This window comes from Ursus arctos, unplaced genomic scaffold (assembly GCF_023065955.2).
Source record: "Ursus arctos isolate Adak ecotype North America unplaced genomic scaffold, UrsArc2.0 scaffold_36, whole genome shotgun sequence".
In the NCBI taxonomy this organism is placed as follows: domain Eukaryota; kingdom Metazoa; phylum Chordata; class Mammalia; order Carnivora; family Ursidae; genus Ursus; species Ursus arctos.
The window spans coordinates 11658298-11685287 of NW_026623050.1; the positions used below are offsets into that span (position 1 = coordinate 11658298).

Below are 26990 nucleotides of genomic sequence, written 5' to 3' on the forward strand. Positions count from 1 at the left end.
GTCGACCAAGAGTGTAGCATCGAACTCTCTGGCCACCTCCCTGGGAACAGTTGCTAAAAATATGGGCCACCTTTATCTTCTACACCTCCATCATCTCTGGGTTAGTGGAAGGAGTGTTAGGGTTGATGTTCAAAAATCTGGGTTTATATCCAAGCTCTTAGATTTAACTAGAATGTCACTTCTCTGAACCTCAGTTTCAGCAATGGTAAATGGGAATAACAATACCTACTTCATGGGATTGTTGTGAAGCTTGAGTAAGATGATGAGTCGGTTTCCGACTGCTGCTCTGACGGATTACCATGGACTTGGTGACTTAAACAACACAAACTTCCGTTCCTACAGTATGGTAGCTCAGAAGTCCAGCATGGGTCTCACTAGAAAGTCAAAGCGCCAGCAGAGCCACGTTCTTTTCGGAATTTCCAAGAGAGAATCTGGTTTTGTTTTCGTTTTTTCCCTTTTCTTTTCCAGCTTCTAGGTGCTGCCCGCATCTTTGATTCGTGAACCTCTGCCTCCATTATCATAGCCAGCAGCTTCGTATCTCTCTGACCTTTCTTGCAGAGTCACGCCTTCCCTCTGGCCACAGCTGGGAAAGGTTCTTGGCTTTTGAGGATCCATCCCATCTGTACCTGGGCCCACCTGCATCATGCAGGCTGCTTTTCCCCTCTCAGGGTCTTTAACTTAATCACATCAGCAAAGTCCCTTTAGCTTGCAACGTAACATATGCATAGGTTCCAGGGGTTAGGACATCTTCGGGAGGGGGGATTATTCTGCCTGCCACACCGTTCATACTCTGGCCCCCAAAGATTCATGCTTATCCCATATACAAAATATATTCACTCCACGGTCCCCAAAGAGATCCCCGATCAGAGTATTAACTAAGATACAAAATCGACTATGAGTCTCATTAGGTCCAAAGTCTCAGTTTCATCTTCTGAATAATCTAAATTATGTATGAGTGAGGCTGCAGGTATGAGGCATCCTAGGGCACAATTCCTGTTGATTTGTGGGTCTGTGAAACCAAAGAAACACGTTATCTCCTCCTAAAATACAGCGGTAGCATAGGCAGAGGATAAAAGTTACATAGGATCTGGTTCAAAAAAGGAAAAAATGTAAGGAAAGAAAGGAGTCACTGGTCCCAAGGAATTTTAAAATCGAGTTGGACAAATTCCATTAGGTTTCAAAGCCTGGGAATAATCCTCTACGGCTCTGCGCTCCAGCCTCTGGGCCATCCTTGCTTGTCATGAAATGTGGCGAGTGTTTGCCACTTGGTAGTCCTAGTTCATTTTGGTTGAACACTTCTTCTCTTTTTTTATCTCTTTTCTTTCACATTTTCCTAAAAGCAGCAAGAAGAAATCTGGCTGCACCATCAACACTTGGCTTGGACATATCCTCAGCTAAATGTTCAATTTCTACTTTTCTACATAATTCTACTTTCCACGTAACTGTAGGACACAATTATCTTAAGCTTCTGCTCCTCTGTCACAAGGGTCCCTTTTCTCTAGTGTTCAGTAACGTGTTCCTCATTTCATTTTAAACCCTCACCAGCAGAGCCTTTACTGTTTGTACGTCTATTCATCGTCTGTTCGTGGTGTTCTCTAAGGTGATTTATTTTTTTCCCCATTGTGCTCCTCACTTCCTCCTGAACCTTCCCCAACCTGGTTGTTGATAATCGTCATACTTTTACAGAGCGTTCAAGACAATCTAGACTTTTCTATTATGCTCTTCAACATCCTTTCAGCCTCCATCCATTGTCCAACTCAGGCATGGCCCAAAGTAGAGAGAAAATGGGGAGGAAATACCCCAACTACTCTTTCTGCTCTCTCGGCTAATGCTTACCACTGACTAAACCAACCAGAAAGCAGAGGGCAAGGGAGTCCTGGTGATGTTGTCAGCAGTTCAGGGCCTGAGCTGGGCAGAAGTGGGTGTGGAGTAGATGGAGCAGGTTGGGGGGGGATAAAGACTAGAACAAAAGTTTCAAAAAAGGGGCGCCTGGGTGGCTCAGTTGGTTAAGCATCTGCCTTCAGCTCAGGTCATGGGGGTCCTGGGATTGAGCCCCGTGTCAGACTCCCTGCTCAGCTGGAGTCTGCTTCTCCCTCTCACTTTGCTCCTCCCCTCCCTTCCCCTCTACCCCTCCCTTCCCCTTCCCTGTACCCCTCCCTTTGCCTTTCCTCTACTCCCCCCTCCCCTCTGCTCATGCTCTCTCTCTCTTTCAAATAAATAAAAAATCTTTAAAAAAAGGTTCGAAAACTGTTTAAGTATTCAAACCATTGACCTGATTTTTGTTATGCTAAGGTGTTATGCTAAGAAAGGTTTTTTTTTTTTTTTTAAATCTTACTCACCGATGATGTAAATGTCCACTTAAAATTTCTTCTAGCTTTTTTATGGCTTATTTTAAACATTCCAATATTCATATTAGACCTTATAATATTTAAAAAAGACTTTCCCCTGAAATTTGACTTACCTTATTCTTGGTCTACATTAGCATTCATTGGCAAGTCTGCTCTTCTTCCCTTTGCACCTAAAACTGATAGACTGGGAATGGGAGCAGGAATGGGATGGGGAAATTTCTGTCCATCAGCACAGGTCCTTGTGTGCAGCAGACACTCTGAATACTGGTAGAAATAGTCTCATCAGCATGTAGATTTCATGGAATGCTATTCTTTCCATAAAGATATACTGACACATTTAGCATAGCTAAATATAATTTAATTTGCAGATCTTTTGTGCAGGAAATAAACGTATAAATAAAGTAGCTTAGATTATGTTTCCTGATTTTGGGTTCTGCAAATTTAGCCACTGTATGACTGAGACAAGTTTAGCATAGGTATGAATATGCACATACATTTATATCCTGTAGAAAACTCATTCCTTAAACACCCTTCTGAGCACCTCTGGCTGATGACCCTTCCTATTTACCAAGGTTCAATGGATAAAAAGGAGGTGAAAAACCTTACCTTGGTGGAGAAGATAGCTCATTTAGGTAGAGCAGGTCATAAGAGTATGACAAAGGAAAGGAAAGTCCACTGCTCTAGTCTTCAGAGTAATTATTGCATTAAAAAAATCACACTGTATCTGTGTTGTTTAGTTGTAAAGCTTTGGCCCAATCACCCACATAATTATAACATTCCACAGTCATATGTAATTAGATTGCTTTTTAAATGCCCGCCACCTGACAGTTGAGTGGATATGTAAAGAGAAGGAGCAGAGAAAAAAATTGGTTGAATATATAAAATCTTCCAACATGTCAGGAGATGACTACTAGGAACAGAAGCACGATACACCACGTTGGGCCACGTGGCGAAGCACCCGGCAGGAAAATTGAGGGGAAGACATGGGCAAAGCCTATATTGTAGTTATTGTGAGGCAGGGGGAAGGGGCTGACCAGGTTTGGGGTTGGCTAATTTGAATAAGTTTTAGTGGGCTTTGGGGCATAGGGGCAACCCCAGTTGTCTGATGTCTGGCGCTGGGATAATTAGGGCGTCGGAATATTGCCTTCTGGAGTGTGAAAGCCAGATGGAGGAAGTGGTGCAACGTGTGGGCTCTGGATGATTTGGTTTACATAACAGAGGTGTGCTCCCAGACAAGTTATTTACTCTCTCTAGGGGTTAACTAGCACTGGAAGGGCAGTCTCACTAGGATTAGCGAGGCTCCCAAATGTCAAACAATCATAAAATACAATTAAAAACATTATTAATATAGTTGGACTCAAAACACCTCCAGGAAGTCTTCATAAAGTGTCGAATCCTGTGCCATTGATAAGTACTGCAAACATGGCTGTCTCCTTCATTCGTGCATATTTCAGGGTAAGATGAGACCGTATTAAGGAACCATAGTATTTACGAGACAACGTTTGGCATTTTCTTGAGATCCAAAAATGATACTCATCCAGTCATAGTAACAATTTCCTTCCTGAGATTTTTCCGTATTTGGACTTGCCATTTTATAGGTTATGTCAGGGTATGATAGTTAATTTTATGTGTCCACTTGACTGGGGCACAGGATGCCCAGACAGTTGGTCCAACAGTATTTGGGGTGGGTCTGTGGAGGTGTCTCTGGAGGAATGGGTGAAGCAGATTGCCCTTCCAACGTGGGTCGCCTCATCCAATCAGTTGAGGGTCTGAAGAGAACAAAAAGGCTGAGCCTCCTGCTAGGAGAGAATCCTTCCTGCCTGACTGCCTTGAGCTGGGACAGTGGTTTTCTCCTGCCTAACACTCCAACCACAACATGAGCTCTTCCCGGGTCTCGAGCCTGCTGACTTTTGGACGAAAACCACACCATTGGCTCTCCTAGGTCTCCAGCTTGCTGACCACAGATCTCGGCATTTGTCGGCCTCCATAACTGTGTGAGCCAATTCCCAGGAGAATTCTCCATGTACCAGGGAAAGTGATGATGTTTGCTTTCCTTCTCTCTCTCACTCTTTTCTAGCTCCTCTGGTTGAATCCTGTTTTTATTTTATTTTATTTTATTTTATTTTATTTTATTTTATTTATTATTATTTAATTTTATTCCCTTTTTTTATTGGCTGTGTACCCTTGAGAAATATAACCAGTCTCCTGCAGCCTTACTTTTTTCGGTTGTAAAATGAAGATACCGTGACCGCCTCCAGTGCCCAGCGCAGTGTCCGGCACATAGAAATCTGCCGTAGGATAGTGATGAACCAGCTTTACAGGATCTAGCTTCTGCTTGTCCAAAGAAGCCATAAGCGAGAGGGGGACTGGCAAAACTCAGGACTGGTAGAAGGAGAGCGTTGTGAGTCCCAGAGGGGTGGGTGGGCAGAGTGCCCTAAAGGAGTGCTGTGAGCATTAGAGGTGGATTTCTCCAGAAGCACATGAAGTTTAAGCATCAGGGCCAATCTCTTGACCAGGTCCTTGTGGGTGCAGGGAGTTTCAGGAGGGGAGGGGCAGCCAGGTTGCAACCAGGAAGTATTTCTATGCTTGTATTTCTGATAAATTGCCTCAGGGAGATATCAGAAGAAAGAGTCCTGAATCACTAAGAATCCAGACAGTTACTGTGATTTCTTCTCTCATTCAAAGTTAATATTAACTGTCCCATCTAATTTTGTATTTGTCATTTCGGTCCCTAAATTGTATAGGCTTAATGACCATAAAACCTGGATCTGCCCTTGCCTAGCGTCCTGCCTCTCTGGGAGATGGTGCATGGGGCCACTTGGGGTTGTAGGCCTCTTGTGCCTGGCCAGGCCCTGCCAGCAGAGAGGCTGTCTCCAGATCTGGAGCTGCGTGAAGTCCTCCTCTGACTTGCTAGCTTCTGCTCCAGGGGCACTCAGAAAGACTGCTGTTCCCATCAAGGACTCACGGTGGCTCCAGCCCTGCTGCTGACTCATTGTGTGATATTTGGAAGATCATCTTGCCTCTCTGAGCCTCAGTTTGCCCATTTGTAAAGTAGTATCACTACTTCCAGTGGGGGCTCAGGTGTGGGCCCTGTGAGTAGCCGGGAGGGAAGTACGATTATAATTGTGTTGCTGGTTCTCATATCTCTATTATCTTGCTATAATATGCCCACAACTTACCATTTCAGTGACTAAAAAGTAGAGCCACCGCCCACTCTGAGACACTGGTTTTTGATTTTTGTTTTTTGCTGTTTCAGTCATTTTTTTTATTGTGGAACTTTTCAGTTTATACAAAAATACACTGCCATGGCGAATGTCCTTATATATCCATAGTTGGCTTCAAATTATTATCAACTCATGGTCAGTCTTTTTTTTTTTTTTAAAGATTTTATTTATTTGACAGAGAGAGAGACAGCCAGCGAGAGAGGGAACACAAACAGGGGGAGTGGGAGAGGAAGAAGCAGGCTCATAGAGGAAGAGCCTGATGTGGGCCTCGATCCCATAACGCCGGGATCACGCCCTGAGCCAAAGGAAGACGCTTAACCGCTGTGCCACCCAGGCGCCCCAACTCATGGTCAGTCTTGTGTCTTCTAAGCTCCTACCTACTCCACCTCCCTGTAGTATTTTCAAGCAAATTCCAAATCATTTCAATTTTAAGAATCTCAGTATATATTTCTAAAAGTTAAGGGCTCTTCAAAAATTATATCAATGCTACTATTGTATCTCAACCCTCCCCAGGAAACGTAATGTTTTGTTTTTTCTTTCAATTTGTAGATTCCCTCCCACTCCACTCCACGGGGCAGAAGTTACTTTAAATTCGAATGTCAATAAAATTCAGCTGGTAGGCATTCTCCTTCAATTATCTCTTAGGTCTAAGGCTGTGAGAATTCAATTGAGAAATCAATTTGAATTAAACTCTACTGCTTAAATTAGTGATATTACCTTAGGGAAGTTCTCTAACCTTATACTAAATGTCAGTTTTCTCATCTGTAAAACGGGGATACTAAAATCCCTTTCCAAAGCTATTGTAAGGAGTCTCAGAGACAGTAAGTACAACTAGTAAACGCCTAGTAAAAGTAGCTATTATCATTATGAGTTTCTCCCTTTTCCCTATCAAATCCTGTCTTCTGGAAGTAATTTGGGTGAGATGTAACTGAGGATAGCTGTAGGGCCCATAGACGTAAATAAGCCTAGGAAGCCCAAGGGGGAGGAGCATGTGGAGGAGGAGGGGCCTTTCTGGAGCCTCAGCACCTGGGCACTAGGTGAAAGCCCCACCTGTGCTGTGTGGACAAGGCTCACTCGTGTCTCAGAGACTGCGACCCACAGGGATTCAGAGCATCAGGACAAAGCAGCTCAGAGTAAGCTTGGCCCAGGGAACCGGGGCGGAAAGGCAGGGTGGGAGGAGCAGACTGGGTGGCCAGAGCTGGAGGCTGTTCCTTATCTATTTTTCGCTTAGATTTTGCAAGTATTAAGCTGACAAGTTAAAAGTTGGCTTTGTGGTTATTGAAACCCGAAGAAAGGAGGGCCCTGCTCGGTGGTAGGCTTGTGGTAAAGCAATTGTGAACCATACAAAGACCCACTTTTTGGGCAAGAGCAAAAGTAGCTGAAAGGTTAACTACAAGTCTTGCTGGCCTGATGGATCTTTCATTAAGAATGCTCTGAATAGGGGCACCTGGGGGGCTCGGGCAGTTAAGCGTCTGCCTTCAGCTCAGGTCATGATCCCAGGGTCCTGGGATGGACCCACATCAGGTACCCTGCTCACGGTGGGGGTGGGGTCTGCTTTTCCCTCTGCCTCTGCCCCTCCTCCCCGTTTGTGTGTTCTCTCTCTCTCAAAATCTTTAAAAAAAGAAAAAAAGAATGCTCTGAATAATCCTTACTTAGAGGCCAGCTGTGTCTGAACTCAGCCAGGTGTCCTAGCTAACACCCAATGAGTGGCATGTCACGTGGCATGAGACTGGGGAGATTTTGACCCAGGCGCTGTGCACCGCCACTGCACGAAGGGCCAGCGGTGGAAAGTGTGGAGTCCCAAAGACTTGTCTGGACCAGGGCCCGGAGCCAGTGGCCCCTAATGTAAGTAGGAGATGCCCAGGTTACAGTCGTATCTTTCAGTCAGCAGGGATTTTACCTGGCCAGTTAGACTGCAGATAGAACAAAGCATTTATGTTGATCCCTTGCAGGGGGCACTCAAGTGATTTAGGATTAACTGAAGAATTTTTATTTAACTTAGAATCATGAAATTATTTAATTATAAAATGTATTACATGCACTTTTTAAATGAAAGTTAAATTTGCCTTACTTTTTAAGAGTGTGTATGTTTCACCTTGCAAGAGTGTGAGGTGGCTGCGTTCTTCTAGTTAAGTCTTTCTTTCCCTAGAGGTTGGAGGGGCAGAGAGAGAGGGAGAGGGAGAGAGAGAAAGATGGAGAGAGAAAATCCATCCATAAGCAGGTTCCACACCTAGCACGGAGATCACAGGGCTTGATCTCAAAACCCTGAGATCATGACTTGAGCCGAAATCAAGAGTCAGGTGCTTAACCAACTGAGCCACCCAGGTGCCCCTCATTGGTTCTTAATTCTTATTTCCTAACCTAACAAGTAAATATGTTTTAGGCTATCTTCTTGAGAGACTACGAAGTCATATTAGATGTATGCTTCCTAATTATTTCGTTGACAGAAATATTCTGTTTCTTTTCTGCTGACTTCAGGGTCAAGTTTGGCCTTTCTTTCTGTTTGCCTTCTGGTTAAGATTGTGTGACAGCTGCTTCCTGTCATTGTGGGGTTTTTTTTTTTTTGGTTGTTGCCATAGACTTGGTTTAGGTCAATGTCAGAAATTCTTATTGGCTCCTGAGTAGTATTTTCTGACACCACTTCTAACATTCTCACACCAAATGTAGGTTTTTCCATCAACCAGTCTCTGACACCAAGGGGGTGTCCAACAATTCTGGCGTTAACTCCCAGAGTTCAGACCCCACAGGTTAAGGGCTCAGCCCCACAAGACTGCCCCCACTTCAGATGTCCTCTGTAAATGCAGTCCCAGGGCACCCACACTTTTACCTGGCTGACTACATATTTGGGGGTTCCCATGATCCCCCCCTTTAGGTTTGATAATTCACTAGAATGACTCACAGAACTCAGGAAAACACTTTACTTATGCTTACCAGTTTGTTACAAAGTGTATTGCAAGTCAGAAACAGCCACGTTGAAGAGAGCGTAGGGATGGGGCCGGGGTGGGTGGCACAGAGCTTCCGTACAGCCACACCCTCCTAGCACCGGTCACTCACTCAGAAGCTCCCAGCTTCTCCCTCGGGGCTTTTTACTGAATTCAATCCTCAGGACATTCTGCTGATGGCTGTTATTAATGAAGTTGGGAGGACTTTGTGTTTATAAATACTGAATCCAGAAACAGGCTACGGGTGGCTGCTGAAATAGAACAGAACTAGCCGTCTTGGAGGAATGAAGGAAATATTTGTGTAAACTCTTCCTCTTTCAAGAGAAAAACTATGGTGTGTTAGGCTGGAAGGGGACTAGGAGGTTAAATAACCTTAGATGAAGTGCTAGAAACCAGAAACTTAGCCACGCCTCCTTCTAGATCATTATTGCTTAACCCGGTTAAGATGTAGCCTCAAGACTGTAAAAAAATAGTTTCCCTTTTCTGGGAAGCGAAGAGTTTTGCGGTGATTCTGTCATTTTATGAATAACATGAAAAGGCAGGATGTGATCGCTATCAGTTCACAGTAAAATATATTCTTTCTTGGGGCACCAGGGTGGCTCAGTTGGTTAAGCTTCCGACTCTTTTTAAAAAAAAATCTTTATTTATTTGAGAGAGAGAGACCAAATGTGTGCGCGCATGAGTGGGGGGAAGGGCAGAGGGAGGGGGAGAAGGAAGACTCCCTACGGAGCAGGGAGCCAGATGCAGGACTGGATCCCAGGACCCCCAGGATCATGACCTGAGCTGAAGGCAACGGCCTAACCAACTGAGCCACTAAGGTGCCCCAAACTTCCAACTCTTTTTTTGTTTTTTAAGATTTTATTTATTTATTTGACGGAAATAGAGACAGCCAGCGAGAGAGGGAACACAAGCAGGGGGAGTGGGAGAGGAAGAAGCAGGCTCCTAGCAGAAGAGCCTGATGTGGGTCTCGATCCCATAATGCCGGGATCACGCCCCGAGCCGAAGGCAGACGCTCAACCGCTGTGCCGCCCAGGCGCCCCCAAACTTCCAACTCTTGATTTCAGCTCAGGTCACAATCTCATGGTCTTGGGATAAAGCCCCACATTGGTCTCCGTGCTCAGCGGGGAGTCTGCTTGAGATTCTCTGTCTCCCTCTCAGCACTCACATGCTCTCTCTCTCTCTCTAAAATAAGTAAATAAATAAATCTTAAAAAAAAAAAAAATCTCTCTCCACGAAACAGCAACATCCTACTTGCTGATTTTTCTCCACTCCTCAATCATTAAAAAAATATCAAATGGCACGATTTTCAAAATGTAAAATCTAGAGTTCATTAAAGAAAACTTGAGAAAACCACACACAAGAAGATGAAAAATCAATTATAGTTATATCAAAACATTAATAGGTGTCAGTACCATAAAAAAAATTAGTGTCCCTTTTCTGGGAAGTGTAGAAAATATATCTGGCTTTTTTTTTTTTCATTTAACAGTATCATATAGGCAACGTTTTGTTGTTGTTGATAAAGATCACAGAGATAGTAGAGTACAGAGGTTTAGAGTAGAGGCTGTGGCACCAAAGTGCCTGGATTCAATTCATAGCCCACCACGTATGGGCTATATGATCTTGAAGTCACTTACCTGCTCCCTGGCTCGATTTTATCATCTGTAAAATGGGGATGATAATGGCATCCAACTCATAAACCGAATGCTTATGTAAAGGACTTAATACATGTTACTTATCAAAATAAAGATTTTATCATAACATTAATATATGTATATAGCTGACATTTTATAAAACATAGAAAAGCAGAAGAAATCAAAATCACCTGTTACCATGTATAACCATACTTAACCTTTCCCCCTGATGTTTGACATCCAGACTCGTATTCCTGCCCCTCCACACCATGTTAAATTGAATCAGTCATGAATTAGTGTTGGTTAAAACAGTCTGGGACCCGAGGCTTCCCTGGCCAGTGTGGAGCCTGTGGTTTTTTTCTGTAACCAGGATATAATCAGATCCAGTCCACAAACCAGTTAATTAAGGGTTCACCATATTAGGAATGAATATGTGAGAAATATCTTTGTAAAGGACTTTTTCTTTAGGGTTAGTGGTTATTTCCTTAGCCTCTAGGAATCCCAGAAATGGAAACACAGGGTCAACGGATGAGAAATGTTATTTTCTAGAAGGGTTGCACTGATTTTAAACCTGTAGCTACAATTTCTAAGCCTGCCCCACTTACTGTAGGCACCCAAATCCCCCCACCCTCACCCCACCTCCCCTTGCTTCTCAGAGCTGAGATATTGAGGAATTGTTGGGGGTGCCAAAACTCTGGAATAGTTAATTCTGATCAAAGTCAGCACTCGGCTCCTCCTCCTTCCCACTGGGTCATTCCTCCCGCCCCCAGGGCCTTTCTTGTTTCCTTTCCCATCCTTTCCCCCTCTTGGCTTTGTTTAATCCCCTCACGTAGCCTTCCTCTTCTTTAGTTGGGGGGAAAATAATATAATTAAATTGTTCCTCTGAAGACGTTCGTGACCTTAGCAGCTAGAAGTGTTATCCTCCAGCTGGATACCTGCATTTTAGTAAAGGGTTCCTGGGGCATTGTTGAACCCAAAGGACTGAACTTGATTTGGGGCAGTGGAATACCCAGAGAGGGTGATATTTTGAGTCTGGGCCCTCCGAGTTATGCAAGTAGATGGTATGCAAGGTGCGAGGCCCGTCCTGTGGGTGGGGTGAAGCCAGGGCCAGTTTCTGAGAAGCCCTCACTTTCTCACTGGCAAAGCACTAACTGCTCAGCACAGAAACACGGTTTCCTAAAGGTAAAGTGTCTCTGGGAGGAGCTGTGAAGGGGAGTTTGTTTACTGAATTGGAGATAATAAAAGACCACCAGCAGCAGGTGCAGATTCTTTACATAAAGCATAACTTTATGATACCAGGCAGGGCTCCTTTTATGGCTGTTTTATCTACTGGTTGAAATTTCCAAGGGTGTGAAGGGCTTTTGCTTACGTGTAGCCAGTGATTTGATTACACTGCATGTCCGTGGGCAAGCAGAGCCAGGAGGCCTCTGAGTGCGGCCAAGGCCCCAGTTACCTCGATCTGAGCTCTGAGTTGCAGAAGGTCGGTTTTTTAGGAATGTTTCTGTTTGGTCAAGGTCTTAGGTGCCCTTTATGGCAAGGAATTGTACAGGTGTCTCTCTGTGGACTCATACATCTTTGAGGGACTAAAAAATCTAAGAAACAGTTACAGGGGTGAGAGGTGCATGAGAGGAGAATGGGTGGCAGCTGGAAAACCACAGGATGCCCTAGATTTATGGACGGACAAGGATAAGTAGAGGCAAATTATTAGAACTTAAAAGGTGAGGCCTACTTAGTTCAAACAAAGTCCCAGGTGACCTGAAGGAGGATGAGAGAAATGGAAAGCTTAACCAATTGTTAACTATCAGTGGTCTTCTCAGGAGACTTTTGACCATAGTCAGATGGGAAGATGATCTTGAGAGCAGATGGTGGGAACCAACTAGAGCTGGTCAGACGCCAGCCTTCCCTTCCTCCCCGAAAGAAAATGCTTTGGTCCCATAGTGGTCCCTACTTACTCATAGCCTTGTCTATTCCTTTCTAGCCTTATCCAGCCTGAAGATGACCCCACTGGCCACTGTGATGTCTGGCCCTCGAGCCAGGCTCTTTGCCTGTTTCCTCAGGCTGGGCACTCAGCAGGCTAGCCCCCTTCAGCTGCACACAGGGGCCAGCCTTGCCGCCAAGAACCACTATGAAGTGCTGGTGCTGGGTGGGGGCAGCGGTGGGATCACCATGGCTGCCCGCATGAAGAGGAGAGTGGGTGCGGATAATGTGGCCATTGTTGAGCCCAGTGAGGTAAGTCTCTCCATTTTGCGTGCATGCGTCTGTGTGCAGGTGCACGTGTGTTGGGGTAGGGTGTGGATGGCTGTCAGGCCCTGTTTCTGTCATGTTTCCAGCTTAGTGCTTCTTCTTGTGGGTGCAAAAAGGATTGGGAGAAGGTGGGGAGAGGGAGAGAGGACAGATCTAGGCTTTCATGTTCTTCTATGTATTAGTTTCTTAGGGCTGTGTGATTTAAAAAAACAGATTTATTCTTTCACAGTTCTGGAAGCTAGAGGTCCAAAGCCAAGGTGTTAGCAGGGTCATGCTCCCTCTGAAGACTGTGGAGGGGAGAGGGAATCTGTCCCATGTCTCTCTCCTAGCTTTGGTGGTTGTGGACAATCTCTGGTGTTCCTTGGCTTATAGCTGGCATCATTCCAATCTCTGCCTCTGTCTTCACATGGCCTTCTTTCTCTGTGTCTCTGGTGTCTTCATATGACCTTCTTATAAGGATACCAGTCCTTGGATTTAGGGCCCACTCTAATCCAGCATGACCTCATCTTAACTTGATTATATCTGTGAAGACCCTATTTCCAAATAAGATCATATTCACAGGTACTGGGATGAGGGCTTCAACATATCTTTTGGGGAGAGACAGTTCGACCCAAAAAGCCCTCCCAATTCCAACCTAGTGTCCAGAGGAGGATCAATGGCCGTTGTACTTTCCTTTCTCTGTTCTAGTCTGGACAATGGGTGATGAGTTGAGGGGCAGGGAGGCCTCTAGGAAAGGTGTTAGTGGGATTGAGAAATTGAAGTACAGGGGATTATAAACAGATTGTAAAGCAGAAAAAGGCAGAGACACTGGGGAGTTAGCTGGGAAGGGTTTGTAAGGCACTATTTCATGCAAAACATTTTAAGATGATCCAGTAGCTTTCAGAAAAAATATTGCAGATTTTTGGTGGCTTGACTAATGTTTCCTGAGGAGCTAGGTGTGTACCAGTTGGGATCTGTGTCCTTGGGAGGGAAGCAAAATGGATCTAGTTCCTGTTTGGTGGGGAAGGCAGGTCAAGAAAAGCACATTCCTTTTCAAGAAGTTTACCCGGCCCCCCATGAGGCTGCCTGGGGCTTAGCTGTGGTCTCAGACTGGTATGCTGTGATCTGAGAGTAGAGTAGGGGGTGTGTTCTCCATCATTTTCCTTCTTAAAATGACTAATTCAGGGTCAGTGTTTTAAATGACATTGGTCTGAGAGCTCTATCAGGGACCTATGGTGTGTTGTAGCTAACCCATGGGCAGGTCTCCCACTGGGGCTAGTCCTGGTAATGAGAAGGGCTCTTCTGAGGCACTGGGCACCATTCGGGAGGCCAGAGTCATGCTGTCTTCCCCCTTGAGGAAGTGCAGGATGGAAGTCTTTCAAAGGTGCTGTGAGGGGCTCAGGTATTTGGACTTGCTCTCCTGTGTCTGGTTTAGTGATTGGAGGAGCTGATGCTTGTAGTCTGAGCTTGTATTTTTATTCCTTTTTCTGTTCAAGATGGACTTGAAATCAATGAGTTCTCACCACTGGAGACCATTGCCTCCCTCCTCTTTGATCACCTCCATTATTGGCTAAATAGAGATTGCAAAGCCATTTTTCATATCCTCTTTAACATCTCTATGGCTGGCAATTCTGTCCAGCCAGTTTGAGGCATTTTGGCAGTGTTGAGAGTTGTCGATCCCCCAGGCCACTCCATGAGTGGATTGGGATTCTCAGAGGCTGTTAGATCAATCTGCCCTTTGCCCATGAGTCTAGAACTTTCAAAACTAAGTTAGATCAAGAGAGGACCATCTGAAGCAAGAGAATTCTCGAAAACAGTGGAAATTTGGCATCATGGGGTAGGATCTGGTGCCTACTGGCTTCGGGTATAAAACCTCTGAGAAGGGAAAGGAGGGAGTACGAGGGCTGATAGGGAATGTCTGCAGTCCTCCATGGGCTTGGGAAACACATTTGGAAGTTAAAGAAGTTTTGAGACTCTTCAGAAGTGGTTGTAAACTTTCCAGACTTAATGTAGTCTCCAGATGGTTCCAAGGAACCATATTTAGGCTGCCAAGCTTAATTTTTCTTTATGTCTGTGCACATAAATATATCCATAATGTGTGTGTGTGTGTGTGTGTACACACATACATGTATATATATATCCATGTACATGTTAAGCATCAAGTCAACTTTGAGCAACAAATAATATAATGGTCATGAAAGATAGTTGATGGCTTTTTTGGGATGATCTTGGCAGAATTCTTGTGTTAGGTGACTGCCCTTCAGAGCCTAACATAATGGGAGACACCAATAGGTGGGGCGGGGGAGACTAACCTTCTAAGGCTTTTTTATGTGATGCTTCAAGGGTTGGGAGGGATAACTGAGAGTTTAGCTCATATACCTTTAACTGTGACCCTTTTGATCTGTCTCAAATTGAAATGGGTCTCCAAATACTTCGTTTCTCAGAGACATTTCTACCAGCCAATCTGGACACTGGTGGGGGCTGGTGCCAAGCAGTTAGCCTCATCTGGCCGTCCCACTGCGAGTGTGATACCATCTGGTGTAGAATGGATCAAAGCTAGAGTGGTCGAGCTGAACCCAGACAAGAACTGCATCCACACAGACAATGGCAAGGAGGTAAGCATCGGGGTCCTTTGGCTTTTGTTAATCAGGGCTTGTGTTAACGCACAGCCATTATCAAACTGCACAGCTACATGGAGAGAGAGCAACGTATGTGCATGTGTGTGCATGGGTGTGTGTGTGTGTGTGTGTGTGTGTATGTGGATCCTGCACGAGGTGGGAAGGTGTGTGGTGGATGGAGGATGGGATGGATGGAAGGAGTGAGTGATGTTGAACAACTAAGACATGTATTTGTTGAACCCACCCACTGTTGCTCAATTGCTTTGTACTATCTTGCATCTGAATGTTTATCCCACAAATACTACCACTACATGTTAAAATAGCAGCACCTCCCTCCTTTTACCTTTGAAACAGCGGGCTTCTCACCGGGACAGTTGACCGCCCAGAGGAAGACGTTGGAAAATATCCATCTTAGTTACACTAGGGGGCGCTATGCCAGAGTTGTAAAGGACGGTGTGAGTCCTGATTGTGCGGGGGGGCCGGGGCGGGGGGTGGGCTAAGGAGAATTTCTGTTCCTGAAGCTTGAGACTCTTAAGTGCTCAGTACCATTCAGAAGTCTGCTCCTATCACCCAGAGAGCAAAGCCCCTGTCGGGGTGAGAGCGGGATGGTGAGATGCCAGGCTTAGAAGCCATCTGCAGTGCCTTGTCCTCTTGGCTGCCGCCGAGCCCAGCAGTGCGGCAGGCATTTTCTCAGAGCTGTAGAATCTGGGACTTGGTGGGGATCTGAAAGGTTTTCAAGTCCAACCCCTTCCTCTAAGCAGGGACTCATTGGCTACAGGCATTTGTACCCCTTCCTTGGGTCATGGATCTTTCTGAGCACCTGATAAAAGCCTTATCTAGAAAATGCATATACATAAACCAATTTTTTTAAAAAAAGATTTTATTTTAGAGAGAGAGAGAGAGAGAGAGCACGTGTGCACACACACGGGGAAGGTGCAGAGGAAGAGGGAGAGAGTCCTAAGCAGACTCCCTGCTGACTGCAGAGCCCACTTGGGGCTCCATCTCAGGACCCTGAGATGATTAAATTTTGCATTTAATTTTGTTGAGTTTAGAGAATCTTTTTAAAAAAAAATTTGAGAGAGAGCACAATTAGGGGCGGGGCAGAGAGAGGGAGATGCAGACTCCCTGCTGAGCAGGGAGCCCCACCTGGGGCTCAATCCCAGGGCCCTGAGATCATGACCTGAACGGAACGCAGGTGCTTAACCAGCTGAGCCACGAGGCACCCAATTTAGAGATTCTTTGTAACCTTTTCCTAAACCTTGACCAGGAGTACCTGCCTTACAGCATTCATGACCCTTGGTTCTCTAGCTGGCCTGCCTGTCTGCCTTCCTCTTCCCACAAATATTTAAGCATCTTCCTTCCTTTCCTTCCTTCCTTCCTTCCTTCCTTCCTTCCTTCCTTCCTTCCTTCCTTCCTTCCTTCCTTCCATCCATCTATTCCCCCCCTTCCTTCCTTTCTCTTTCTCCCTTTCTCTCCTTTCTCCCCTCCTTCCCTTCCCCCCTCCCTCCCTTCCTCCCTTCCTTCGTTCCTTCCTTCATTCCTTCGTTCCTTTTAAAGATCTTATTTATTTGAGAGACAGAGTGAACAAGAGAGAGAGAGCACACGAGCAGGGGCAGAGGGAGAGGGAGAAGCAGGCCCCCTTGCTGAGCAGGGAGCCCAACTTGGGGCTCCATCCCAGGACCCTGGGATCATGACCTGAGCCAAAGGTAGACTCTTAACAGACTGAGCCACCCAGGCACGCCTCCTTCTTTCTTTTTTAAAGTAAGCTCTAGGGATGTCTGGGTGGCTCAGTTGGTTGAGCCCCCTAGTCTTGATTTCAGCTCAGGTCATGATCTCAGGGTTGTGAGATCAAGCCCCAAGTCGGGCTCTGAGCTGAGTGTGGAGCCTGCTTGAGATTCTCTCTCCCTCTCCCTCTGCTGGCCCCCTCACCAACACGTGCTCTCTCTCTCTCTGTCAAAATGAATGAATGAATGAATGAATAAATAAATAAATAAATTTAAAAAACAAGTAAGCTCTATGCCCAGCATGGGGTCAAACCCAGGACCCAGAGATCAAGAGTTGAATGCTCTACCGACTGAGCCAGCTTGGTGCCCCTATTAAGTGTCTTCTATAAACTAGATATGGTTTTAGGCATATATGAGTGAACAAAAAGAAACAAAAATCCTTACTTTCCTGGGTTTTATCTCGAGCAGGGGAGGGCATACAATAACCAATAGACATAATAAGTACATTATATAGTGCGCTGGAAGGCGACGAGTACCAATGAAAGTAAATAGAGCAGAGTAATTGAAATTGGGCCAGTGCGGGGAGGGATTGAATTTAAAGTGGGTTGGTATTTACACGTTCCCAGGTCAAGGAGTTCTCTGACAACAAGTGATCGCTCTCCATTTTTTTAGACAGACAGGTTACATCAAAATCATGGAGTCAGAATCTACCTTTCTGTAGCCTGTTTCATAGTCTTCCTTGGGCCCCCAGGGTGTTTTTGGCCTTAATGCCTTTCTTGTTCCTTGTTTTGTCCTGTAGCATGGCCAAGAGTACCTTTCCATTTCTGTGGAGGAACCCTTCAACTATGAGAAGATGGCTCTTATCATCTGTGTAAATCTAGTCTTCAGGTCGATTTGTGCCCTGTCTCCACTTTCCTCAGCACTTTCTCCTGTTCCATGGTCTCCAGTGCCCTTGTCGTTCTCTCTGCCCTGCTGTGGACATCATCTGTCCTGTTAGTGTCCCCATGAAAGAGGTTGCCCAGAAGAGTAGGCAACTTTACAGAACAGCCCAGAATAGAGTGACACTATTCCCTCCCACAACTGGATATAGCCTAAGTTAGCATTTGCCTTTTTAGCAACCGTTACCACAATGCTGATTCATGCTGGGCTTGAGGTCAGTTCAAACTTCTAGGTCTTTTTTTCACATGACCCAATGTCAAGTCAGGCTTTCGATTAGAATATATATAATAGATTAGGATATATATGCATATATATATACACACATACATATTTATAAAACACCTAAAAATTATTTCTCCCTGTTGATGAACTTATTCTCTCCAGCATCTCCAGGAGAGCAGACACTATTAAACGGAAGATTGTTCTCAGTTCACGAGATTGAGCTTTGGGGCTCATTTCCTTTGCCAGTCCACTGTTCTTGGGGCCAGAACACCTGTCTCTGACAATATATATCACCTCCTTGGTACAGCAGTGCCTGCCTCCTTGATTAGACCCCTTTATATTACACATATAGCCTAGAGCCCTCTGTGGTTGGGTTTGTGCACATCTCAAGAATCATAAACTTGTCTCATCTCTTGAGAATGAGAGGCGCTGGTAGGTGTTCTCACTTCTGAGCCCTGCTTAGACATCTAGGGCTCAGACTCTTAGGAAAGTTGCGGTGTCTTGTTTTAGGGCTGGGGAAGAGGTTGGTGTAAACTGGCAGGACTTTCTTCCAAGATTTTATTAAGCAAAAGTCTGTTATAGCCAGATCTCGGAAATCCGCATATACCAACTCACGGGAAATATCATCTTGTTGGTTTTAGTTCATCTTTCCAACTTGCCTGGATCTTGTGGATTTATGATTCTGTCATCCAGTTACCATTTTTTTTCCCTAGCCATTATCCACGATGGCTTCATTTAAGTTCAAGGTTTTAATTTGATAACATGTCCCTTGAGAGATTTTTCTAGCGTGCATCAATCAACATTGTTTAGCGAATATTTTTTGCTAAAAAGTTACCAAAATTATTCCATGCTTAGTTTATACATTAGTATTTCTTCAAGACAGAGTTGAAAGCATTGCTGAAATCCAGACTCAATGTGTCTCGAACTCTTCCCTGAGGCAGGGGTCTGTTTGTCTGGAATGTGTCCCATAGGTTCTGTGTGGACTGGCCCTTTTCCTTCTCCAGACTTAACCTGGTTCTGGTTCCATTCTTTCTCTCTCTCTCCCTCTCTATCGTCATTTCTGCTCCAGCACATTTTCCTCTCATTTGCTCACATGCCTTGGCCTCCTCCTTCCCCAGGACATTTGCACATGCTGAGCTTACCTCTTTTCCTAGCTAACTCCTACTTATCTTTACCTTAGATTTACCCCTTCAGAAAAGCTTTCCCTGACCTACTAGACTAGGTCAGGTTCCCCCTTAACACGCTATCACAGCATTCTATGATTTAGTAATTATTCGTGTGATTATCTGATAATACCTATCTCACACACTAGACTGAGTTCTTGGAGGGGTGGGAGCAGTCTGGTTCAGTGTTGCATGTCCAGGACCTAGCACAATATGTCGCATAGGAGGTGCTCAGTAAATATTTGTGAGCAAATTGTGTCTCATTTTCTTTATCTGTATAAAAACCTCTCTTCAGCTGTGACCTACTCTTCTTGCTGCTCTGCTTCTCCTTTTAGTACAAGATCGTGATGATTAATTATAACCCATTACTCCTTTGCTGGGCTCCTGACTTTCATTACGATCGTTCTCCAACTCCAGTTTTCTTTCTTTTTTTTTTTTTTTTTTAATTTATTTATTCGACAGAGACAGCCAGCGAGAGAGGGAACACAAGCAGGGGGAGTGGGAGAGGAAGAAGCAGGCTCATAGCAGAAGAGCCTGATGTGGGGCTCGATCCCATACGCCGGGATCACGCCCTGAGCCGAAGGCAGATGCTTAACCGCTGTGCCACCCAGGCGCCCCTCCAACTCCAGTTTTCTAGTCAAGTTCTGTTTCTTTATGTCCCTCTTGCTTACACTTTCTGGCCTCAGCTTTCTTCCTTCTGATCTTAAACCCACATTTCCATCATGATAAATATGGATACTTTTGCCCTTGGCATGAGTAATCACCATTCATTCATCCATTTATTTTGGAGATTTTATTTATTTATTTGACAGAGAGAGAGAGAGAGAGCACACAAGCAGGGGGAGCAGCAGGCAGAGGGAGAGGGAGAAGAAGATTGCCCTGCTGAGCAAAGAGCCTGACATGGGGCTCGATCCCAAGACCCCAGGATCATGACCTGAGCCAAAGGCAGACGCTTAACTGAGCCACCCAGATGCCCCACAATACCCATATTTAAAGAAGGGACTTTTAAGTTCTAAATAGATCATTAAGTAAGGTCATGTACATTATATCACATCCTTTTCCATGACCCTCAAAAGAGCAGTTTCTCACTTAGAGTATCGATCCAATCCGTATGGCAGGTCAGATTTGCCTGGGAGTCACACATGACTCTACAAATTTTAAAGTTGATTGTCTTTCAAGATTAGGAAGTGCGTCTCCCACCCCTCAGCATGAGGAGGTATTAATAGAAGCACCACACAAATAGTTGTGGCTTCTTTGTATCCCTTCCCACTGTGTAAAAACACAGGACTCTCAAGCCCTCGGGGCCCGGCAGGTCATACAATACTTGTGAGGCGCTGAGGCCTGAGAAACCGGGAATGGCAGACGTGATGGCAGGCGGGAGCGTGCCTCCCTCCCTGTCCCCTGCCCATCACCCACAGCCTCAAGGTGTCCACAGTAGAAAATGGAGGCATGGGGGTGGCCACATGGGGGCTGGGGCTGGTTAGCCCTTGGGCTGTCACTTCTGGGATCCTGGTCTAAAATACCATTGTTTTGTGTTGCAGATCTCCTACAAATACCTTATTATTGCTCTCGGAATCCAGCTGGACTATGAGAAGGTACCATGTGAAACCACTTCTGTGTGACGCTGGCCTACTTATGCCAAGATCAGATGCTGCCTTTAGTTGCCCTGGGAGTCACACATGCCCTGTATTCATTCTGGCATGAAAGAGTTCTAAGGGATCCTCTTTCAGTTTTTCTTTTCTCAGCAGTCTTTTTATGGTTTTTTAAAAAATCTTTTAAGATTTTGTCAACAATGTCAACAATGATGATATGTTCTAGCTTTACGCTTTAATCCAAATTTAGCGTGTCCATGCCCTAATGGCAGTTCTTGCAAAAGAGCAGGCTTTTCCAGACTCACGAGAAAACTACCTTGCTGTGTAGGACCGAGTTGCCTCTTTTCTCCCCTCAGTTCCACGGCGTCCTTGCAGCATGATGTCCTGCTCCCTGGCTGGTCAGCCAAAGGGCGAGTCAGATCTCCTCTCTTTCTCTGACTCTCCCTGCCTCCCTCTGCTCCAGAGTTCCCAGGGAAGCAACTTGAATTGGATGAGGGGTCATAAACTGCCCTTTGTCACCAGTCTTCCTAAAAGGAACTTGGTTACCACTTTATGGCACCTTTTTCCTTAACAACAACCTCTTCAAACTAGAGAAAAGTAATGAAGGAAATAAGAGATCAGCTGCTTATCGCTTGGCTAGTGTGTTTTGCTTTCGGAACCAGGAAGTAGGGAGGTTGTGTGAGGAGAACCCGAGGCCATGGTCAGGAGTCTCGGCATCTGGTTCTGTAAGAGTCTAGGTGGGTCTCTCAACCTTGCTGTCCTTCAGTTCCCTCATCTGTGCCTAGGAGTCAGTACGATTTCCCGCAGCGAATTATCCACTGTCAGCATGGGCTGAGACTTTAGAAACAGTAAGATACAAGGAGATTTTATAATAATAATAACAATAATAATAATAATAATAATAATAATAATAATAATAATAATGATAATTCTGTTGAAACTGCTGATATTACAACTACTTAAACTGTAGCAGGAGATAATGGTCTGTAATCGGGGGAATAGTTGCTTTTCACACTGAGCGTCGTGGACGAGTTCCTGGCACTGCTTCCTTGACAGCTGAGGGGCGGGCATCACGTGGTCGCCCTACAGTCTGGAGAAGAGCCTGCGAGGGTTCCGAAGGACCAGCCCGTCTTCTGGGTTTTGATGGTTCTCTGCTCTTAATGGAAGAACCGGTGCTTGAGTCTCAACTCCGTCTCCGTACCTTCTAATACCAAAGACAGGTGTCCAGTTAATCTTACTGGCAGGAATACACTGACACTTTGTGGGGCACTACCGTGTGGGTGCCATTTTTCTAAGCACCTTATGGTCTCATATCTTCCTGCCAACAACCCTCTGAAGCAGTTACTTTTACCCCCATTTTACAGATGATGAACATAAACTCGGTGTGTGTTAGAACCACCCAGAGAGCCAGGCAGATTGCTGGACTTGCCCCTGAGTTTCTGAACCAGTAGATGTGGGTGGGGCCTGATAATTTGCATTTCTAGCAAGTTCCCAGGAACTGCCCTTTGAGATGTGCTGGCTTAGGAATATTGGGTAATTGACCCAGGGTCACAGTACTTGTAAGTGGAAAAGCTGGGACTCGAGCCAGATCTGTGGGGGTCCCAAGTCCATGTTTTTAATTACCTGCCTTTACTGCCCTTACCAAGAGTTCGATTTGGCACAACCTGATAAAGGGTAGTTTAAGTGTGTGATTATTGACAGTACGGCTCTCGGTTCTGTCTGTCCTTCTTCCCAGTAAGGCAATTGATTCGCCAAAACGGAAGCATGGCTGGCTTCTTGTCCTCATCTTGATGGTGGGAAGAGATATGTTCAAATCATGGTGTCAAGGCCAGGGAGGCAAAGGGGTTCCCATGGGCCGAGTCCATTCTGCAGTTTGGTAGTTGACGCCAAGCACCATAGTCCTGATCTTAGCAGATCCCTCGCCCTCCTGCCTACTCCAATGTGTGTGAGTCCTGGGGGCTGATGATTGGACTGAGATACTTGCGAGATTATAGAAATGGCAGAGAACGGAAGCTCTAAACAAGAGTTTTTGCACTTTTCTTAGAAAATTTACACTCATGAATTTGCACTTTTGTTTAAAAATAATTTCCTTGTGTGCTTTCTTGCAGATTAAAGGCTTACCTGAAGGTTTTGACCATCCCAAAATAGGGTCCAATTATTCAGTGAAAACGGTGGAGAAGACATGGAAAGCTCTGCAGGGCTTCAAGGAAGGCAATGCCATCTTTACCTTCCCAAATACCCCTGTAAAGTGTGCTGGAGCCCCCCAGAAGATCATGTATTTGTCAGAAGCCTATTTCAGGAAGGTATGCTTCCTTCCCAGGGATAGAGACAAGGAGGGCAGATGGCGTTAATCCAGTGATGCCAGAATTCCATTTTATCCATGTCAAAATACCTTTTTTATTAATAAATTTTTATTACATATGTACAAAATTATGTAATTGGAAGTTTATAAAATAGAAAAAATGAAGTCACTATAATCCAATTACCTTAATATAGCTGCTGTTATCAATTTGACCTGTCCTATTTTGTTCCCTATACATGTGTGTTTTGTTTTGTTTTAGAGAGAGCATGCAGTGGGGAGGGGCAGGTGGAGAGGGAGAGAGAGAATCTTAAGCAGGCTCCACACCCAGAGTGGAGCCTGGTGCCGGGCTTGACCTCATGACCCCGAGATCATGACCTTAACCCGAAATGAGGAGTTGGACGCTAACTGACTGAGCGACACAGGTTCCCCTATTTCTTTTTTTCTAATGGTTACAATCATACCATACAAATTTAGCTGTACTACATTTTATTAAATAGTCTTTGTAACATACTTTTAATGTGTACATAGAAATCTTGTGGGAAGATATGTTAGCGATTGTTTAAATATTTCCGTATAGTTGGACAATCGGTTGTACATTGTTCTTTCATATAACAGTATCCTCAATTGCTCCCACTCAAGTTCAAGATTATGAATATTTTCTGGCTCTTGATAAACATCTTTGTTTATTAAGCAGGCAAAATGCCAATTCTAAAGGCAAAAATAAAAAAAATGTTGACATAGAAGTTCAGACCTTGGTGGAAAGAGCTATTTGGGTGGGGACACTCTGCATTCCTCATGCGTGTCAGAGCCAGTGTCCGCAGCTCGAGCACCCCCGGTGCGAAGCTGTGGGGAAGCTGCTTCCACCCTTCTGTCCTTGTGTGGGATGTCACATTTGGTTTCTCACAGTGTGGTTTGACCTGAGGCAGTGGCAGGATTCAAGCAGCCGGTAGTTCTGTAAAGGGACAGGTGAGAGAAGGGGAGGGGCAGGTGGGACCGAAGAGCCACCTGAATGTGTGCTTGGAACCCACCCTGGGAAGCCTTCACCGGAGTTATGCAAACCTATGCCACCCCCCTGGGGAACTAAGGAACAGTTCGAGTCATTGTTTCTGTTTCTAAGAAATGTCATTCTGGGCCACGAGAATTACTGGATGGCACAGCCTTTTGAGGTTTTTACCCACCTAACTTCTTTCAAATAGTGTGATTCAGGGACGCCTGGGGGCTTAGTCAGTGAATCATCTGACTCTTGATTTTGGTTCAGGTCATGATCTCAGGGTCGTGATCTCAGGGTCGTGAGATCGAGCCAAGGTCGAGCTTCATGTCGGACTCCGCGCATGGCATGGAGTCTGATTGAGATTCTCTCTCTCTCTCCCTCTCCCCTGCGCCTCCCCCAACCTCCCTCTTTCTCTCTCTCAAGACAAAGAGTGTGATCCAGGTGAGCAAATCCTAAAAGGAGCTGAACAAAGGAAAGGGGAGACTAGCTGTTTCTTCCCACCTGGAATTCTCTTCGCAAAACTCTTTTCTATCTAGTCTTAGATGGCTGAGAGGAAGTTTCTCTTTCAGGCCCTATGAGATCTTAGGCATTTGGGAAAATACCAGCCTCTGAAACATATGAACAGTATGAATGTATATGAGCCATTGGGACGGGAACTTTGTTCACCACTGTTCCTGCAGCACCTAGAACAATACCGGCCAACTCTAGGACCTCATGAAATACTGAGTGGATGAACAAACGAGTATATGAATATACAATTCAGCTTGTCTTTCCTGGACTTGACCTCCATCTCTGGCCTTCACATGAACGGTACCCTCTTTAACCCCTGACTCAAATGTGCGCTTAGTTTCTGTGTCACTGACAGAAAATAAGAAGGAGACGGTGTATTGGTTCACACCTCTCCCCGCCAGAATATAGTGATGGAGAAAGCTGGTGAGCTCTCTTCTGAGGGTTTTAATTCTTGTCTAGGTTAAAAAAAAAAAAGTGGCTGAAGTAATGCTTTGATGTTGGTTGTTTTTGTCCTTTCCTTTTTTCCCCAGACAGGGAAGCGATCCAAGGCCAATATCATTTTCAACACTTCCCTTGGAACCATTTTTGGGGTTAAGAAGTACGCGGCGGCCCTGCAGGAGATCATCCGGGAGAGGAACCTCACCGTTAACTACAAGCAAAACCTCATTGAAGTCCGAGCTGATAGACAAGAGGCTGTTTTTGAGAATCTGGACAAACCTGGAGAGACCCAAGTGATTTCAGTGAGTGGTCAGTTACACACGGCTGTAGGTGCCGGCGACACTGTGGCTCCCACCTCCTGGCTGCCATCGCGTGCTGGGGGAGGCTGGTTATACTGAGGGTATCAGGGCAGCGGTAGGGGAGAGGGTGGGGGACGAGAAAGAGGTGAGAGACAGTGTCCCTGGGAGCTGAGGAGCGTTGATCTGGTATCAGGTGAATTTCGATCCTATTTTGCATCTCTGTTTTTCTTCCCCTGAGTCACTTGAAGTAGCCCAAAATATTTGATGACTTCAGGTCTTGCCTAGAGTTCAGGAAGGGCTTCCTTCAATGGGCTGTTTGGTGATTGTCTTGATTTATGGACAACAGCCCTGCCTGTGAGTTGTTCACGAGTGACGTGTGGGGGGGTGTCTTTAAACATCTTTGACCTGTGCACAAAAGGAGGCGCTTCGGAATCCTTGAAAGACCTTGGGGAGCCATACCCTAACTTGGACAGATTGTGGGCTTGGATTCTGCGCGTGCGTTCCTTGTTCCGTGTGCCAGGAATCGTCCTTATGTAGAGGCGTATGAGATTAAGAACGAGATGTCAAGGCATCTGGAGAAGCATCCATGGGAGAATCGCTTGTTTATGGCACTCTGGCAGGAGCTGTTAGCAATGAGAGAACGGCTCACGGTGACATTTTACTCATTCCGCAGTTTTAGAGGAACGAAGGTTTCCATGAAAAAAGGAATTTTGAAGTGAGCCAACAACAAATCTTTTAAGCATCAAAACTTCGCATCTTAAGCTTTTTAGTGCACGCTTTTTCTAAAATGTATTGCACACATCTTTCCTTTCTTAAGTGGTGTGTATTGACTCTCATTTAAGATGTTACTGATGACTCAAGGTCATAATTTTAAACTTTTATTTGTGAATAATCTCAAATGTAGAGAAACTGCAAACATAAAACCAGTACAAAGAAAACTGTACGTTGTGTAGCCTTTACCTAGATTTGTTTATTTTAGAGTTTTACCCTTTTGGCTTTATCATTTGACCTCTCTCTGTCTCTCTCTCTCCACATATAAAATATAATAGAATATATTCTCAAAGCCTCTAAAGGTGACTTATCTACTTCATACATCATGGCCCTTTACCTAAATACTTTACTGTAAATCCTTTAAGAGATCCCTGTTCTTCTACATGACCACAGTACAGTTACCAATTTAGGAAATTTAGCATGGGTACGATATTTTAATCTATCGTTTGTATTCTGATTTTGTTGATTGACCCAATAGCATTTATAGTGCTTTTCTTCCTCCAGGGCAGAACCCAGTCAACAGGCAGGTATTGCCTGTAATTGTGATGTCTCTTGAGTATCCTTCGATCTGGAACATTTCCACGGCCTTTCTTGGTTGATATTTTAGAATACTACAGCCTGCCTCCCACCGCTTTATTTTTTAATAGAATGCTCCTCATGTGGGGTTTGTTTATGTTTTCTTGTGATCAGTTTTAGGCTGAGTATTTTATTTTATTTTTTTAAAAAGATTTTATTTATTTATTTGACAGAGAGAGAGGCAGCCGGTGAGAGAGGGAACACAGGCAGGGGGAGTGGGAGAGGAAGAAGCAGGCTCGCAGAGCAGGGAAGCTGATGTGGGGCTCGATCCCATAACGCTGGGATCACACCCTGAGCTGAAGGCAGACGCTTAATGACTGAGCCACCCAGGCGCCCCTAGGCTGTGTATTTTAGACTGAAGTATTGCATGAGTGACGTCATGTCTTTCTAGGGCATCACATTTGAGAGCACAGACTGGTCCCCTGCCCCCACTGATGATGTTCATTTGGACAACCAGTTAAGAGATGGCCCGATTTC

The 26990-nt window shown here is 45.1% G+C and overlaps 1 protein-coding gene across 8 annotated transcripts in view; it reads left to right on the forward strand.

Moving 5' to 3' along the window:
* Positions 1–26990, forward strand: part of SQOR (sulfide quinone oxidoreductase) — a 53864-nt gene that overhangs the window by 17251 nt on the left and 9623 nt on the right. For 6 of the 8 annotated variants that reach the window (XM_048218946.2, XM_048218954.2, XM_048218947.2 and 3 more), the window contains 5 exons: positions 12124–12374; positions 14813–14983; positions 20576–20629; positions 22735–22929; positions 24960–25169. In XM_048218946.2, the coding sequence (XP_048074903.1) occupies positions 12141–12374; positions 14813–14983; positions 20576–20629; positions 22735–22929; positions 24960–25169 (864 nt within the window). In that variant the 5' untranslated portion in view covers positions 12124–12140. Of the gene's footprint in view, positions 1–5755; positions 5922–6121; positions 6189–12123; positions 12375–14812; positions 14984–20575; positions 20630–22734; positions 22930–24959; positions 25170–26990 lie in introns of those variants that run through there. The other 2 variants (XM_057306204.1, XM_048218951.2) reach the window with 2 other exon arrangements.